The sequence below is a fragment of the Bos indicus genome, chromosome 4, assembly GCF_029378745.1.
Source record: "Bos indicus isolate NIAB-ARS_2022 breed Sahiwal x Tharparkar chromosome 4, NIAB-ARS_B.indTharparkar_mat_pri_1.0, whole genome shotgun sequence".
In the NCBI taxonomy this organism is placed as follows: domain Eukaryota; kingdom Metazoa; phylum Chordata; class Mammalia; order Artiodactyla; family Bovidae; genus Bos; species Bos indicus.
The window spans coordinates 30,649,976-30,668,155 of NC_091763.1; the positions used below are offsets into that span (position 1 = coordinate 30,649,976).

Below are 18,180 nucleotides of genomic sequence, written 5' to 3' on the forward strand. Positions count from 1 at the left end.
CCTGCCTTTCCAGGTATTAAAATAATCAAGAGGATGGACTTAGCATGGTGTTCAGCACACGGCAGCATTGCTCAAAACACAGCAATTAATCAATACTGGACTCCCTCCCTGGGAGCCCCCACGGAGATGTCCTGTATGCCAGGGAGCCAGAAGGCAGCGGAGAGGCCACCGAGTGGCTCACACCGGTGGAGGGCAAGCCCCTCCCCTGCGGAAAGCCGCTCTGCTAGGTGCTCTCTCCGCCCTCAGCGGGCCGGGGCGGGGACGCCGTTCCCTTGGAAACGGGACGCACTGCTAAAGACCCTCCGGAACTCCGTCCCGCTGCGCTGCAGCTCCGAGAGCAGACGCGGGAGGCCAAGTGGGAGCAGGTGTGGGACAAGCGGCCGCGCTCGCAGTGATCGCTGGAGGAGGTGGGCGCCTCCCGGGGCGCGCGTGTGGAGGTGGCCCAGCCTACCCGGGGCTGGGGAGGGACGCGCACGACGAGCCGGCCGGTCCCGCGCCTACTCGACATACTGGATGGCAGCCCAGGTGGCAGCCCGAGAAGCTCCGATTCTTCGCCTCGCCCCGGGCGCCGGCCGGGAGGCGGCGGTTCTGGTGGAATTGGAGGAGGAAGACGAAGACGAGGAGGTGGCGGCGGCCAGGAGAGCGCGGAGTTTTGCCCAGGACGCGCGGGTGCGCTTCGTCGGCTGCCGCCTGGAGCAGTTACTGGGCCTCCCGGAAGAGAAATGGAGCCAGCATTTGGAGAGTGAAGACAACCGGCAGGTTCTGGGGGAGTTTCTGGAGAGCCCCAGCCCAGCCTGCTGCCTTCTGTTCAGCGTCACCACTGAGGGGCAGCTCGAGGCGTCCCAACAGGTAAGTGGTGAGGGGACCCGGCCACACCTCACGTCCTGCCTGACGGACACCCGGACGGGACTGGCCAGTCGCACCTCCTTGGGTTCCTTCGGGACATGTATTAGGGCTCTTTAAAATAAATAACTTATCTCAAGTGCCTGCCCCCGGAGTCCACAGAATCCCCCAGGTGCGTCCACTCTGCTGTTGAGCGGCTGTTGGTTAGTTTTCTAGAAGGTCAGCCTTTGAGCCTGCAAAAACCGCGCTTCTTTAGCTGCCTGGTTGTTAGGCTCAAGGTGAATTCTCTCTGCCAGATAACTTTACTTTAAATCGTTCTTGGATCACTCTGGAGCCACAAGTGGTGTTTGGTAGAGCCCAAAAAGCTTGTCATGGCTCAGGCTGCCTGTCAACCACACTTCATCTCAGGGAATAATATTGATACTTAGTCTTAAAAAAAAAAAAAAAAGAATTGCCAGCAGTCTGCGCTCAGGACAGTGCTTCTTTTCCCTATTTCAATTTGACTTCTAGTACACTTGAACGTTAACGAGTTCAGTATTTGTACTTCTACGAATACAGCATTTGTACTTCTAGAGTACAAATTGGAGCCAGATTTATAGTCTTGAGATGCTTTGCTGTTAACGTAAAGTGGTACCATCATCGCTAGATGTGGTCGATTATAATGGAATCCCAGAGAAGAAAAAATAACTGGAGTTTTACCTTAGAGTTTTACGAGTTCCGAATTTTGTTTGTTTTGCTACTCTCCTGGTTTAGTTTTTAAAAGTGTCAGAGTAGACAAAGAGAACGCTGTAGTATTAGGTTAAATAGTCATGATACCTGAAGAAATGACTTGGTAGTCATGAAAATGCTAGAATATCTTGATTAAACACATCTGTTTTTTTGCTCTGAGGATAGTAATCAAATGTAACCTCTTGGTCTTTATCTCAGTTGGGCTTATTTGTAATAGGAAAAGGTTATACAAAAGAATAACCTTTGCTCAGATGGAAACATTTCTAATTTCTCCCTGTATTTGTTGTTAATTTTGAGACTTTATAGTATATAAGGATCTTCTGAAAGGTGATATTCCACACCAATAATACTGTGAAATTAGCTTTATAAAAGAACAAAGAAAACTGTATACACTTTACAGAGCAGTGGAACAATCTTGTTTATAAAGGTAGGCAGGATGCCAGATTTCTTTCTCATGCTTGCAATCCAGTTACAAGTTAGATGTAGTACATATTGCTTGTTAACATGGAAACTACATTGTAGACTTAAAATAATTATTTGCTCTTGTTTCAGATTCCAAGAGATGTAAAACATAAACTTGTTTATATTGCCAAGAAGACTACTGAAAACATTGGAGTAAATGACTTCTGTCAGATAGTTTTATTTGGAGAGTTACCTGCCTCATCTCTTGGACACGTAACTGCTTTCCTAGACGAGGTACTGGTCTAGCTTAATATTTTAATATTTAATTTATCTTCATGACACTTGAAATTAATTCAGGATAACTGGCTATTAAAAAGAATGTAGCAGCTGGTCATCTCATTAGCAGGTGGATGGAAAATGATAGCATTTAGACTGTTCCTGAAATGAGCTGATACTGATGCTGACATTCAACAGGTGGTAATTTGTAGGATCATCCTTTACCTCTTTCTTTCTAAATAATGAAAGGAAATTAAAAAGCATCTGAAATAGGCTTCTGCACTTAGCTAAAGTATTAAACTTCCTGTTCAGAGTAAAGATAGATATACATTTTGAAAAAGTGTGTTATCAGTTTTTAAGATTCCTGTTTGTTTCTAAGTGCACTTGTGTGAGATAATGGAAAAAGATAACAGAAACAAAGTATTAGGAATGAGTGCCTTGAAATTCCTTTTCTCTCCCCTTCAACCAGAGAACTCCTCTCCAAACCCATGTTACTGGCGCTCTAATGTTCCTAAGAACCACTTAGGGATTTTGGTAAAGGCAAACTGGTGCGGTAGGTCTGTAGTGGAGCTGATGCTGTTTGTTCACAAACCAGCTTTGAGGAATAAGATACAAAATGACTGAATTTGGAAGAGCCAGAGCAGTGGTTTTCAAAGTTTGCTGGATTAGCATCACCTGGGGAGCTAATGTAACTCTGCCCAGGTGACACATAATACCAATTAAATAAGAATGTCTTGGGGTGGGAGCCAGGCTGCAGTAGGGGTAAAAGATTCTCAGGTGATTCTGTGTCTGTGTGGGGTTGTGTTAATCACTCAGTCGTGTTCAACTCTTTTCGAGCCCCCATGGACTGTAAAAGGCTCCTTTGTCCATGGAATTCTCCAGGCAAGAATATTGGAGTAGGTTGTCATTCCCTTCTCCAGGGGATTTTCCCGACTGAAGAATCCAACTCAGGTTGCCGGCATTCTTTTACCATCTGAGCTACCGGGGAAGTCAAGGTGATTCTAATGCACACCAAACTGGGGGGAAACTGGGTTAGTATCACTAAACTAGGTCTCAGTAATCAAAACAGTCTTGCCAAGACCGATATTTAATGTAGGAGTAATTGCCAACGTACGTATTTATTACTGAAGATTTATCAGCCTCCGTCTTTCACACCTCTTCTACTTCCTGAGGCTCTTCTGCTTTCTTCTTGAGAAGTATTTTCTTTCCGTCTCTGGATTAGCTAGGGCTTCTCTCCCCCAACTTTACTTCTACCATGGTTTCTCTCTATTGAGTTTCTATAGTGTTAGTTGATTTCCAGAAGACACTAGGAAGAGAGTTTTCTATCTTAAGCACTTGAGACAGTTTTTGTTATGTCACAGGTGTTCAGGAGATTTTTACTGAACTGAATCTGATGAAAGGGTTTCACATGGAGTGTAAATAACCTTTGGTCATGGGAATCCAGGCTGCCATCAACTGGACTTAGAAGTGCAAAGCTAAAAAAAAAAAAAAGAAGTGCAAAGCTGCACTCCTTATTGGAATGCTTTCTCTACCATCTGTGACAAAAGATATAAAACCCTTTCCAGTTTCTCTGACCTTTCTCTGCATAGCCCTCTGAGAAGTTCAAGTGGAAGAGTAAACTGTCCGTGAGTATATCTATAGAAAACAAAAAACATTCAGAACCTCATGGGTGGAGCTGGTTTGGGAAGATTCTAATTTATTTAAATATGCTTGAGGATTTGAGCATTGGGATGAAAAAAGTGAGGACTTCACACTTGTCCCTTGGGTTTCTTTGTGGACAAGACTTAAATTCGGAATGAAGGGGCCCTAAGGCCTGACCAGAGTCCAAATTCTCTGTGGTCTGACCTCCCTGTGACCTCTCGACTCATTTCAATTGCTAACTCCTGGCCTCCTTGGGGTGGTTCCTTAATTATTTCAGGCACACTGTTGCCCTGGGGCCTTTGCTCTTGCTGTTTCTTCCTCTTCCCCAGAATCCACTCAGCCAACCCATTCATGCCTTAAGTCTTTTTGCTCAAATATCTCTTGTTTATGAACACCCTCCAGCTAAACAAGGATCTTTGAAGGGCCTGGACCTAGGGTCAGGCAAGTGAGGCCCCCAGCTCAAGAGAACTTCCAGGGAGGTGAGGAGAAACAAAAACAACTCATTAATCAAGATGAATAATAGTTTAAGGCAGTTTTTGTGTGTTTTGTTTTTTTCTTTGGCTGCACCACAAGACTTAAAAAATCTTAGTTCCCTGAGCAGGGATTGAACTCAGGTGCTAGCAGTGAAAGCATGGAGTCTTAACCACTGAGTACCGGGGGATTCCCTAAGGCAATGTTTTAAAAAATAAAAAGTAATGCAAGTAAATAACTTTAAAAATAGGATCACTAACAGTGCCGTGCCAAGTCATGTTGGAGCCTAAGGCAAAATGTCAGTAACACTCGTCTTTATTAAAAAGTGTCTATTTTGTTTATCAGTTTTGGATTAATTTTTATTTAAAAAGTATTTTAAAATATGATTGATCTTATTGAGTTGTTGAGCTTTCCTGGTAACTCAGGGGTGAAGAATCCACCTGGAATGCAGGAGACTCAGGTTCTCTCCCCGGGTTGGGAAGATCCCCTGGAGAAGGAAATGGCAACCCTTTCCAGGATTCTTGCCTGGAAAACCCCATGAAAAAGAGGAGGCTGGCAGGCTCTAGTCCATGAGGTCGCAGATTCGGACACAATTTAGTGACTAAACAACAAATCAAGTTGTTGCTGTTTGTGGGGTTCTTTTGTGGCCTCTTATGTTTTGTTCCATGGTGACTGCCTTACTTGCCTTACCCTCGTCGCAGCTCTTAATCTTTCCTCACTGTGTGCTTGCGTACTCAGGCATATCTAAGTCTCTGCGAGCCCATGGGCCATAGCCTGCCAGGCTCCTATTCTCCAGGCAAGAATACTGGAGTGGGTTGCCATTTCTTTCTCTAGGGAATCTTCCCAACCCAGGAACTGAACCCACGAGTCTTGTGTCTTCTGTATTGGCAGGCAGGTTCTTTACCAGTTGAGCCACCAGGGATGAGTCCCAAACCCCCAAGTTCTGCTTGACACATAGTAACAGTTAAGTAAGTACTTGCTAAATGAACAAAAGTTAAAGAAGGGCTAAAGATATCCTCTTCTAAGAGACAAAACAATGGAGCTTCAAGGTATTTTTATAGAGGAAAAGCATTTGGTGTATGACCTCTGATCAGATCAGATCAGATCGGTCGCTCAGTTGTGTCCGACTCTTTGCAACCCCATGAATCGCAGCACGCCAGGCCTCCCTGTCCATCACCAACTCCCGGAGTTCATGTCCCTTGAGTCAGTGATGCCATCCAGCCATCTCATCCTCTGTCGTCCCCTTCTCCTCCTGCCCCCAATCCCTCCCAGCATCAGAGTCTTTTCCAATGAGTCAACTCTTCACATGAGGTGGCCAAAGTACTGGAGTTTCAGCTTTAGCATCATTCCCTCCAAAGAAATCCCAGGGCTGATCTCCTTCAGAATGGACTGGTTGGATCTCCTTGCAGTCCAAGGGACTCTCTCCAGAGTCTTCTCCAACACCACAGTTAAAAAGCATCAATTCTTCGGCGCTCAGCCTTCTTCACAGTCCAACTCTCACATCCATACATGACCACAGGAAAAACCATAGCCTTGACTAGACGGACCTTTGTTGGCAAAGTAATATCTCTGCTTTTGAATATGCTATCCAAGTTGGTCATAACTTTCCTTCCAAGGAGTAAGCGTCTTTTAATTTCATGGCTGCAGTCACCATCTGCAATGATTTTGGAGCCCCCAAAAATAAAGTCTGACACTGTTTCCACTGTTTCCCCATCTATTTCCCATGAAGTGATGGGACCGGATGCCATGATCTTTGTTTTCTGAATGTTGAGCTTTAAGCCAACTTTTTCACTCTCCACTTGCACTTTCATCAGGAGGCTTTTGAGTTCCTCTTCACTTTCTGCCATAAGAGTGGTATCATCTCCGTATCTGAGGTTATTGATATTTCTCCTGGCAATCTTGATTCCAGCTTGTGTTTCTTCCAGTCCAGCGTTTCTCATGATGTACTCTGCATATAAGTTAAATAAACAGGGTACTTCCATTTGAATTTTTTTGACATTTATGACAACCGTGGTCCTATTACCATACAAATTCCCAAGTGTCCCTTTGGGCTTTTCACTTGGAATTTGTATGCTAACAAGCCCACAGTTGTCATTTGTTCCTTTAGTCAATACTTTTTTAATATCTACTTGGTACCACTGACAGGACATACCTGGCAGTTAGTGATGACATTTCTGCCCTCAGAAAGCATGCAGTCTAACTAGGGAGGCAGGCAGCTGAACAAACAGGGATACAGCGTGGTGGGCATTGTGGTTTCAGCAGGATGCTGCGACATCTTACAGAGTTGTCAGGGAAGGTAGGAAGTCTCAATAGGTTATAGGTCTTGATTTGCCTGAGTTGGTTCCAGTCTCCTCTGTTACAGATCGGATGACATCTGCTAATTCTTATTGTTTTTACTCTCAAAAGCATCCACGGTTGTATGGTAAATTATTTATTGAAGGTAAATCATTGTAAATTATTTGATAAATTGTTTGTTGAAGGACAAGGAGCAGTAACTAGGTATGGAGAAGGGAGGAAGTAAGAAGCAGTGCAAAGGCCCAAAGGTGAGGAAATGGAGATTGCATTTTTAAAAACAAAGTACATTACTGCAGTTAGATTGGGGAAGAAGAGCTGGAGGGTGGTGAGGAATAAAGCTGGAAAGGCTGATTAGAAAACTTAACACCCTGCAACTTTTTCATCCAGGTGTTGCCACCAAGGCCAGTTGTCAAACCCACATCTATGTATTTATTTTTGAAAGATGATGGTGGTTATGCATGTTCTCTGAAGGTTTTTATTAGGACAGATTTCATTTAAAAGTTTGAAATCAAATGGGCCATTGCATTCTAAACTAATTAACTACTATCTTTCTGGGTACTTTCTGGTACACAAGAAGAAAAACATTTAATGAAAGGATTGGTGAATTGGTGACTCAATCAAGGACCAAAGAGGGACTATGTTACTGAAGTAGTGATTGGATTGAAAAGTGTTGAGGGAATTTTCCAGTGTTGTTGTTCTTACACTGGAGTAAAATAAAGGGATGGACCAGGTGTTTAAACAGGAGATGAGAAAAAGTCATTTATGACTTCATATTTATTTTTTTCTCATTTCATGACCTAATATACTCTCATTTATATTCAATGTTGTATAGTCTTTGAAGTTCAACACAGATATACACTGATAAACAGTAATTTATGTTGATATGCTAGGCTCTCCCAGAATTCTCTTCCCAGCCCTGATCTCTCTCCTGAACTTTAACCTTGGACTTCCACTGCCCACGTTAGATCTGAAATGTCTATTACACTTGCTGTGAAATAGACATCTCAGATCTAATGTGTGCAAAATTTTACTCCTGATCTACTGTTCAATATTATCATGTGTCCCTATATGCTATTATTTTAACTATATTATATAATTTAGCAAAAGTATTAAAAATGTCATGCAGTTATTTCTTTAAGTATTATGTTGACCCATATCTTGAAAGAAACAATAACTGTAAATGTTTCTCAAGCCAGAATGAAAAGTATGATTTGGTACTTGCAATCAGTATCTGGACCACATTCCTATATATTTCAATTTAAGAAGTCTAGCAGAGGCCTAGACTTCTGTATTTTGAAATTGTTGACCAGGTAATACTCTCTACTGATTTAAGAACTGTTGTTAAAAAGAAGATGCCATGTTTCAAAAAAGGACAAAGTGAGTAAAGAGAATGCTGCTGCTGCTAAGTTGCCTCAGTCGTGTCTGACTCTGTGTGACCCCATAGACGGCAGCCCACCGGGCTCCACTGTCCCTGGGAGTCTCCAGGCAAGAACACTGGAGTGGGTTGCCATTTCCTTCTCCAGTACATGAAAGTGAAAAGTGAAAGTGAAGTCGCTCAGTCATGTCCAACTCTTCACTACCCCATGGACTGCAGCCCACCAGGCTCCTCCGTCTGTGGGATTTGCCAGGCAAGAGTAAAGGAGTGGGTTGCCATTGAGAATGCCAGCAGAGACTTTTTTACATGTAATTGTATATCCGCTAGTAAACATGTCCAAATTATTTTGGTTCAGAGAAAGTTTGGGGATTTTTCTTATAAAGCATAAAACCTAGACAAAAAACTTCCAGCTAAAAACAAAACCCCAGATTAATTGAATTCCTTTGTATATGCTTGTTGCTAACAAGCTAACAAGGTTTATTTTCACTACAGAGCACATCCCAGGTCAACTTGTTTGAAATGATGTTCATGGAGATACTCGAGCCCTCTGCTTAACTGCTCTACAAAGCATGTGGCTCAGAATTGCGTAACAGTTTTATCTATAGCTTATGACACAAATACTTAATTTTAAAAGAAGTTGGTCTTGTCACAGAACAGTAAATAGAGCGAAAGTTTGAAACAGTAAACTGGAAATGTTGAAGAACCAGAATTATCCCTATCCCTGACTTTTAGAAAAGCTGTTGATACTTGGAATTTAATCTAGAAAGCAGTTGTTCAGTGGGTCAGTGCATGGGCAGCCCAACAATCCTAAGTCTTCCAAAGCTCTTCATGCCCCGCCCCCGCTTTCCTCACAGGGCCTCTCCTTAGGGGTGCTGGCTCCAGTTTCAGGCAGGCCAGACTGGAACTTTCTCAGAAGCAATGTACTCCTTTAGCCTTCAGTGGTTTTGCATCCGTGTTCAGCCCTACTCGTTCATCTTTAAGATTTAAACCAAGTATCAACTTTCCTGGCGAGTCTTCCCTAATACCCCTCCCAGTCAGAGATGGGTGTTTTTCCCATGTTTTCCACATGACAGGAAAATGTGCCTCTCGTGGCAGTTCTGACCGACAGAGCTCGACACACTAGTATTTTTTTTGTTTTTATTGAAGTATAGTTGATTTATAGTGTTGTATTAGTTTCTGCTATAGAGCAAATTCAGATATATAGAGAGAGCAAGATTCAGATATATACATTCTTTCCCATTATGGTTTATCTCAGGATATTGAGTGTAGTTCCCTGTGCTGTACAGTAGGACTTAATTGCTTATGCATCCTTTATGTAATAGTTGACATCTGCTGGTCTCTGGCTCCCAGTACCTTCTTCCCCAGCCCTCCTCCCCCTTGGCAACCACAAGTCTGTTCTCTGCCTGGGAGTCTATTTCTGTTTCATACATAAGTTGGTTTGCCTTATATTTTGGATTCCACATATAAGTAATACTATATGGCATTTGTCTTTCTCTTTCTGACTTAATTCACTTAGTATGATAATCTCTAGGTCCATTCATGTTGCAAATGGCTTTATTTCATTCTTTTCTATGGCTGAGTAGCATTCCATTGTATATACACATCTTTATCCATTCATCTGTGGATGGGCATTTAGATTGTTGCCACTGAAAGACACACTATTTCTTACTAATCTCCTAGCTCAAGAAGTGGTGGGTACAAAGCAGGAAAATATAATACAATTTGGAAATATTTGTTTTATCCCCATTGGAAAATGAAATGAATTTTCAGTTTGTTTGTAGTTAACTAGAAGATTGTGTTCTCAAAATGAACTTTAAAAAGGAAGGGTGTTTTCTAAGCATTTTAGCTAATGGAAAATTTATGGTTAACACTGAAAGTCTAGACAGATTGTGTCAGAAAAAAATGTTTACAATTAGTACATATTGGAAAAGAGTGAGGAAGCAAGAGACTAACTTCACCAACTCAACAAACTATAATTACTTAACATATGCTGTACTTTGGGAACACAAAAAATAATTTTGGAGGTTTCCCACACATATAGTTTCATTGATATTCCCACCTTAATGGTGGAAGGAGTTCCAAAAAAGGTTCATATAATTTAATAAATATCTTTCTATTAAAATTTAATCCACTGGGATGGCCCTCAGAGCTGGACAAGATGAATTTGCTTTTGCCATGTGATTCAAGAAGATTTTTTCCATTAGTACACCTGCCAATGTGTTCAATTTGCATTAAGAAAGCAGTTTACTTACTTGACATGATTTTGCTTATTTCATACAGGATCTGAGTTACTGGGAGCCTCCATAAATGTTTGATAAATATGTAAATGAATGAACAAGCAGTATAGTACTTCCACTTTGAAAGAATTTATCTAATTGATTAAATCTAAATGGTCACTGACTTTGTCATCTGTAGATTTGATGTCACAGGAGGACATTATGAAGTTGAAATTGAGTGGTTTAGTTTCTGATCTTGTGTAACAAGAAAATCTTTGAAGGAATACGTTGTCTGTAAATTAATTAATTTTTCTGCTTAAAATGTTTTTCTTTTTCTAGATTTTAGTGCCAATTATTTCTAATAAGAACAACCATAAATCCTGGTCATGCTTTATTTCACAAGACATGGAACATCATATAGAAGTCTTGAAAAGTAAAATGCATATTTTTAGGGGCAAAATGTTGAGAAGAACTCTTCTACCAATTCCCACTATTGCAGGAAACATTGACCTGGATCAGAAATATTCAGAGACCAAGTATGTAATGATACAGTTTACACAAGATGTCAAAATGGAGAGGTGATATACCTACTTAATATCACACCCCTGTAACACCCCCGTGTTAGCAATATTTTTAAAATATTATTGTAATGACAGCATATTTTAAAAATAAAAAAAACATTAAAATACTAAGTCCTGTCCTTAGTCGGATGAAATGATTCATTTTTGTATTATATTATTAATCATTTCAGTGTTTGCAGACTGGAGCCAAATGAAAGGAGAGTACTCCATGCAATTGAATCAGTGGTTATTAAATGGTCACATCAAATCCAAGAAATCATAGAGAAAGATTCAGTGCAGCCTTTGCTAAATGGTCTTCACTCAAATCCTCAAACTGAACTGGATTTCTGGATGATGAGAAGAGAGAACCTATCATGCATTTATGATCAAGTAAGTAGAGAGCCCTAGAAATTGCTTGTCAATTGAATTAGCAAAGTCACTTGTTGAATTTGATGCCCCAAACCAGTGATTTCCAATAACTTTAAAGGTTTAACACACTGTCTTTGAATGACTTACTCAATTCTTACTGTAAAATTCTCTATAGTATGCATTCTTAAAATTAATGGGTATTAAAGGTGAACTTGCCTTTTTGAAAATATTTTGACAGCATGTGAGTAATTGGAAACACTTTGTGGCATAGGAAGTGTAGTTCCCAAGGGAAATGTTGAAGATTTTTATGATTTAATTAATCTAGTTGATATAATTGATTTGGGAAAGGAGTAGGCTTTGCTTAGTGGAGAGATGCAACTTTGGAAGAACTAACTGGTTCCTCTGCTAGTGTTTGCCTTAGAAGTTTATTCAATTTAATGTTCTAAAAACTAAGACATTCATTCACTTGTTCACCTATCTCTTAGAGATTTTTTTGAAACAGATTCTATATGAAAATTTATTATCTTACATATATAATAAAATGTAATTTAGGTTTTTTAAAAAGTCAAAGACCTATAAATGTAAAATAAAATACAAGCTTAAGGAAAAAATGTTAATTTTAAAAATTATTTTCAACGTGAAACCAGGTACATCTTTGAGTATTAAATACTGTGTGTATTGTGCATTAATGGAATATAATTTAAATATTTTTTGCAGAATGCATTTATTTAGTCATTAATCTAGGTATTATATATATTTCAATTTAGCTTCAGACTCCTATTGTCCTCAAAATGGTTAAGATCCTGAAAAATAAGCAAAGCAGCTATTTTCCAACATTGAAGGACATTTTCATGGCTGTGAAAAATGGTAAGACTTGTGTTCCTTGGCCTGGATCAGTGGTCCCTCCTGATCTGACTCCTGCCTGTTTGCTCAGCCTCCTACCCTTAGTATGCTCATGAAATGATTGCACTTGACTCTCCTAATGGTAAATCCATCTTAATCGTCTGCGGTTTATTCAGCTCTTAGTAAACCATTTAAGTACTTACTAAAGAGGATCTAGAGTGAACTTTCAGTGAGAGTGCCTGTGTGGAGGGGAAAGGCTTTTGGTATTTATCAGCAAGTCATTGAATGCCCAGCATGGAGATTTTCTAATCAACAGTTGGGCTGCAATTAGTCCAGTTATTCATCAGTAGAATCTCCGAATTTGCTTAAGTTCCACCATTTATTTAACTCCTAAGAATGCAAAATCATCATTGAAGATTTAACACACAGAGAGGAGGGTTTGTTTGTTGAGTTTCCAACAGATAATACAAGCACATTGTTTAAAGCCAGAAATTAAAAGATGGTATTTATAATTTAAAATATAAAAGTGCAAATTCTCCTTATCTTTTCAGTACCCAGTTTCAGTCTCAACCAGTAACCCTCTCCATAGTTTTTTTTATTTCTGTTCATGTTTCTTTAGGCATGTGTAAGCAAATATGGATATGACCCATGATTCTAAAGTTTTAAATGATAAAATTGTAAGATAGCATGGCCCAATAGCTGGGTTTTGTTTTGTTTTTTTTTTGGCTATGTGCACAGCTTGTGGGATGTTGGTTCCCAGACCAGAGACTGAATCCAGACCCCCGGCAGTGAAAGCACAGAGTCCTGACCTCCAGACCACCAGGGAACTCCTGATTTTGTTTCTGACATTAGAAAATTATTTTTAAATTTTTAATGTGTAATACATGGAAGGTTAGAAAATACTTAACATTTACTTTGAGAAAGTTATGCTAACTCTTTAGGCTTTTCTCCATAAACTGTTGTCTTAAGGCCTCTTTTCAAACAGGGAGTTAGATCTGAGTTTCTGCCCCAGATTCACTCAGTACAGCTTTTTGCTGAGTCTCTGGTTTCCATGGCCAAATTGGCATATTAAAACTTTGTTTGCAAATTGTTGCAAAGATTGAAACACTGTTTTGCAACCTTGTCACCACTGACACTTTGGGGAGGATAATTCTTTGTTGTGGGGAACCGCCCTAAGCATTGCAGCCTATTTAGCAGCATTGCTGGAGTCTACCCACTACCCCCATGCCCATTATGACAAAAAAACGTAAGACATTGCTAGATGACCCTCAGTGGGGAAGACCTCCTCTGGCTGAGAACCACTGGACTGAAGATTTAATACATAGTGTACAAAGTACCAGGCTTCCCTGGTGGCTCAGTGGTAAAGTGTCCGCCTGCCAATGCAGGAAATACAGGGGACATGGGTTCGATTCCTGGTTTGGAAAGATCTCCCGGGAAAGGATATGGCAATCCAGTATTCCTGCCTGGGAGATCCCATGGACAGAGGAGCCTGGGTGGGCTACAGTCCATGGGGCGGTTAAAGAGTCTGACATGACTTAGCAACTAAACAAGTACAAAGTACTAGGCACACAGTAAGTGTACCCTCCATTAATAGAAGCTGCTGCTGGTGTTTTCTGTTAGTAAGATTTAACATTTTCTTTGGATACAAGGTCTGCAGGAATAAATCCCAGGGATCCTTGGAGCCTTATGAGTATACAGCCTAGAGATTCAGGGGAAAAAACACTTTGAGTACAGCAAGTGGCCCAAAGCCATTGTTAGTTAGAGTTAGAAGATTTACTGGAGGCTCTGTAAAGTCACTAGATAGGCTTATCACATTTTAAGGGCACTTTACCTATTACATGCAGTTATTTGATTTTGAAATTAATATTGAAAACATTCATTTCAGAACATAAATGCAACTGGGACAAAAATGGTTCCTGGACCCTCTCTTTCTTCCCAGGTCTTTATTATTAGATGGACAGATATATGAGTTACTTGTCAAGTAGAGTACTATGGGTGGGTAGATATCTGATTCTGACAGCCAAAAAAAAAAAAAAAGTGTAGCAGGTTATTTTGTTTTTAATCTCTTACAGGAGTATTTTGTACTGTAAGAAAACAAGAATTTAGTTTCCTTCATATCCTACTTTCATAGGAGATGCCTTTCAGTTAAGCAAAAGTATTTGTAGCCTCAGGAGTAAAATGGAGTCTGATGGAAATCTATTTAGGGCCGTCAAAAGGGCCAGTTTTAAGAGAAAATTTGAATTAGATTAAGCAGTAATTAATAATAGTTAACTATTTAAATTTTTTTCATGTAGCTTTAAAAAATATACCTTATTCCTACCATGCTTAACAATTTTTTAAAATTTATTTTTAATTGAAGGATAATTGCTTTACAGTGTTTTGTTGGTTTCTACCAAACATCAATATGATACGTTTAACAATTTTAAATTTGAGATAAAATTCACATAACATAAAATTTTAAAGAGTGCAGTTCAGTGGCATTTAGTGTATTCACAGTATCCTGTAACTATTACCTCTGTGTCTAGAATATTTTCATCACCCATGCTTAAAAATTTCAATAGGTACATTTTGAATAATAATGTGATAGAAAAATTTTCAGTCCTTGTATAAGTTACTCTCATAGGATAGAAGAATGAAACAATAAATGATTAAATTGTGCTGGTAGCAAGTACCTAGGAGGAATTAACATTCTGCTGATGAAGCTTGTGAGTCTTCAGTCACAATTTACTTGTGCTGTAAGGGTGAATATGCCCGGGCTCTTTTGAAGGGTTCTTACAGCCAGACAGTATGTGAAGCTTTTCCTAACCTGTCATGTGTCAATTGTAGGATAAATAATCTAAAAAGAGGCAACATTTAAGTATAACCATGTTGTTTTGCATTGTTGTCTTGAACTTGTGAAGTGGATTTAGATAGAAGAGACTGCCTCACATTAATGGTGGTTTCCTTTCAGCTCTGCTCGAAGCCCAAGATGTGGAACTTTACCTGAGACCCCTGAGGAGACACATTCAGTGTCTGCAGGAGACGGAATTCCCACAGACCGGTGTATTAATTGCCCCGTTATTTCATACCATCTGTCTGATCTGGAGTCATTCCAAGTTTTATAATACCCCTGCTCGGGTCATAGTTTTATTGCAAGAGTTTTGTAATCTCTTCATTGACCAGGTATGTAGCATGAAAAAATAGAGTCAATGAGAATTATTGCCATGTGGTAGGTTTTATTGGGGTTTCTCTGGTGGCTCTCTGCCTGCAATGCAGGAGACCCGGATTTGATCCCTGGGTTGGGAAGATCCCCTGGAGAAGGGAATGGCAACCCACTCCAGTGTTCTTGCCTGGAGAATCCCATGGACAGAGGAGCCTGGCAGGCTATAGTCCATGGGGTTGCAAAGAGTCAGACACAACTGAGCAAAACTATCGCTTTCACTTTTCAAGTTTTATTAGATCAATGAGGAATGAATAAATCCAGTTAGAGATAAATTTATTCCTCTTTTTTCAGAGAGGACTTTTATGGTAACAAAGGCCAGGTGATTTTCTATCCTAAATGGCAAAGGAGCTCTAGAAATAACTTAAATACGATCACAGGACAGGTTGTTAGTGGATTCTGTTTTGTTTAATACCCTCCTTTTCTTCAGAGATTTAAGATAGCTTCTAATACAAGGTGCACATGTGTAGTACTTTCTTTGTATCTTACCTTTTGGTTTCCATGGAAACGCAGGCTGAGGGAGGACTTTTGGAAAGTAGAGAACTGGGTAGAAGCAAGAATGATCCTCAAAAAATAGTAGTCAAATTAAAAAAATAGTCGAATTAAAAAAAAATTTGATTCATGGGTAATCTTTAAAAATCTCTTGCTTATAATTGTTTCTCTACTCTTTACATTATAAAATACTTTAAAAAATTAGACTGCTTCCTCATCCAGTGGAAAGTTTTAATTCCTCTTGTGTCCATAGTATCAGAGAGCATTTCATAATTTCAGAGCTAAAAGATACTAGAAGGGTATATCATCTAGTGATTCTCTAAGGGTGCGTGTGTGTGTCTGTGTGTGTGTGTGTGTGTGTGTGTGTAAGCCTGCTTTAATTGCTATAACAGAATTCCACAGGTTGGGTAGCTTTATTTTCAGAAATTGCTTTCTCACAGTTTTGGGGGCTGGGAGACCAGTCCAGGTTCCTGCATTTGTGTATTCTGGCCAGTGTTCTTTCTGGCTTGCAGATAGCTGCCTTCTCTCTGTGCCCTCATGTGGTGGAGAGAAAGATCTTCCTCCTCCTCTTACAAAACCACAGTCCTATCAGATAGGGGTCCACCCTCCTGTCCTCATTTAACCTGAATTACCTGCTGAAGACTCCATCTCTGGGTAGTCACATTGGTGGTTAGGGCTCCAACACAGGCACTGTTTCAGAGGGGACGGCACAGTTCAGTCCACAGCAGGGTCTGTATCAGGGTGTGGGTCTGAACCCCTAAGGGGTTTTTGTAAAATGGATGCCAGAGAATCAGAATCTGTGCATGTGGCTTAGCCTTTGTGTTGCTAAGACCGCCCCTTATGAGAGTCGCATCACTTCTACCTGTAACTGGCAAACTGGAACAGAAAGAAGGGCCTAAGTTCACATTAACTGGAAAGTCTAAGTGTGCAAAGACTTGGGGATTAGCATTCTCCAGGAGAATCAGATGATAATTTCAAAACTCTTTGTTCATGTGTGTTAGATTGACTTGATCCTTAGTCTCTCATCCATGTAAATAAGGTGGCTTTTGGTAGCACTAGAGGGATATTCTGCTACTAGAAGAACTTCCCTGGAAAGAGACTGACTTTGTTTTTAGTTCTGGACTGATGGGTTTTATGATGGACAGGGAATCCTGGCGTGCTGCAGTCCACTGGCTCACAAAGAGCTGGACACGACTGAGTGACTGAACTGAACTGAAAGCATTTTATTTTCTCTCCTGAAGCAATCCTTTGGCCAGGAAGATAGGATATTTTAGACAGATCTGGATCACTAGCTCAGGGAAGGGTGGACAACTATGATTGACCTAAATAAATCCCCAATCTAGTTTAATGCTTCTCACGTCATGACTCATATTGAAAATTAAAAAATTTTGTTGCACAGTGGAGTAAATTGGAGGAAATTGGGAACCCTGAAAATCTGCTCATGGTCAAGGCAAATAGCTTAGAGCTTCTGCTGCCCCAGGCCCCAGCTCTTTGCTGTCCTAAGCATCCAAGAGAAGGATGTTGTAGGTGAAACTGGCTGGGGAACTGGGTTCCCTTCCAATCTCTGATACTTTTTCAGATGAATTAACTGAAACTTGAAAGATATCATTTGCTCAATTTCCTTGAGAGTTTAGGGGGACAAATTAAAGTACAGGTCTTCTGACCTGCAGTTTAGAGTTTTGGGAGTATAAGATTGAGGTAGGGGTGTGGGTTCTTCTCTCTGCTTCTGACGAGATAGAATATATGCAAAGTGCTTTGGACTCAGACCAACAAAGATTCAAATTTAATTGAACCATTTTAGAGGAGAAGGGAATGCTACCCATTCCAGTTTTCTTGCCTGGAGAATTCCAGGGACAGAGGAGCCTGGCAGGCTATATAGTCCAGGGGGTTGCAGAAGAGTCAGACATGACTGAGCACACGGTGGAGTTAAATCACTTCTCTGAGCCTCAGTTTCTGCCCTTGTAAGTGCCTAGTTCATGGGCTGTTGTAAGGATCCAAGGAGAGAACCTAAATGAAATGCTCAGTGCAACATGTAATAGAAATCAGTAAAAGTTCCACTAGTTGCAGCTCTTGATTGGAGATGATGGGTCACTTCCTTGCTATATTTTAGTGTCTCCTCTGGCTTCATTCTATTTCTGATTCTCTGTTGTGCAAACTCCGTTTTGCCCTTTTGTTAAGTGAGTGCACTGGGCCCTAATGGACATAGCTCATGTGAAAGGCTTTGATCCCTACTGTGGTTTTAACAACCATGATCACAGCTTCTCCCAAACCCCTTTTGAGGATCCTCATCTCATTTTGAGAATGATCCAAACTTTTACTGCAAAGCCCTGTTAGTGTAGAAACCTCAAAGATTGTCATTCATTTTTATAGATGGCTTGCAGAGAGCCCTGGTTACCTGTAAGCCTGTTAACCTATTATCCCTGGCCCCTGGTCAGTGTCCGTGGTCAAAGTTTGCCAAACTCCTGAGGA

At 40.5% G+C, this 18,180-nt stretch overlaps 1 protein-coding gene across 1 annotated transcript in view; it reads left to right on the plus strand.

Moving 5' to 3' along the window:
- Positions 1-256: 256 nt before the first annotated feature.
- DNAH11 (dynein axonemal heavy chain 11) overlaps positions 257-18,180 on the plus strand; it is a 368,614-nt gene continuing 350,690 nt past the window's right edge. Inside the window, exons 1-6 of the mRNA XM_070787580.1 lie at positions 257-849; positions 2,125-2,268; positions 10,588-10,784; positions 11,000-11,198; positions 11,945-12,044; positions 14,971-15,182. Of these exons, the coding sequence (XP_070643681.1) occupies positions 514-849; positions 2,125-2,268; positions 10,588-10,784; positions 11,000-11,198; positions 11,945-12,044; positions 14,971-15,182 (1,188 nt within the window). The 5' untranslated portion in view covers positions 257-513. The remainder of the gene's footprint in view (positions 850-2,124; positions 2,269-10,587; positions 10,785-10,999; positions 11,199-11,944; positions 12,045-14,970; positions 15,183-18,180) is intronic.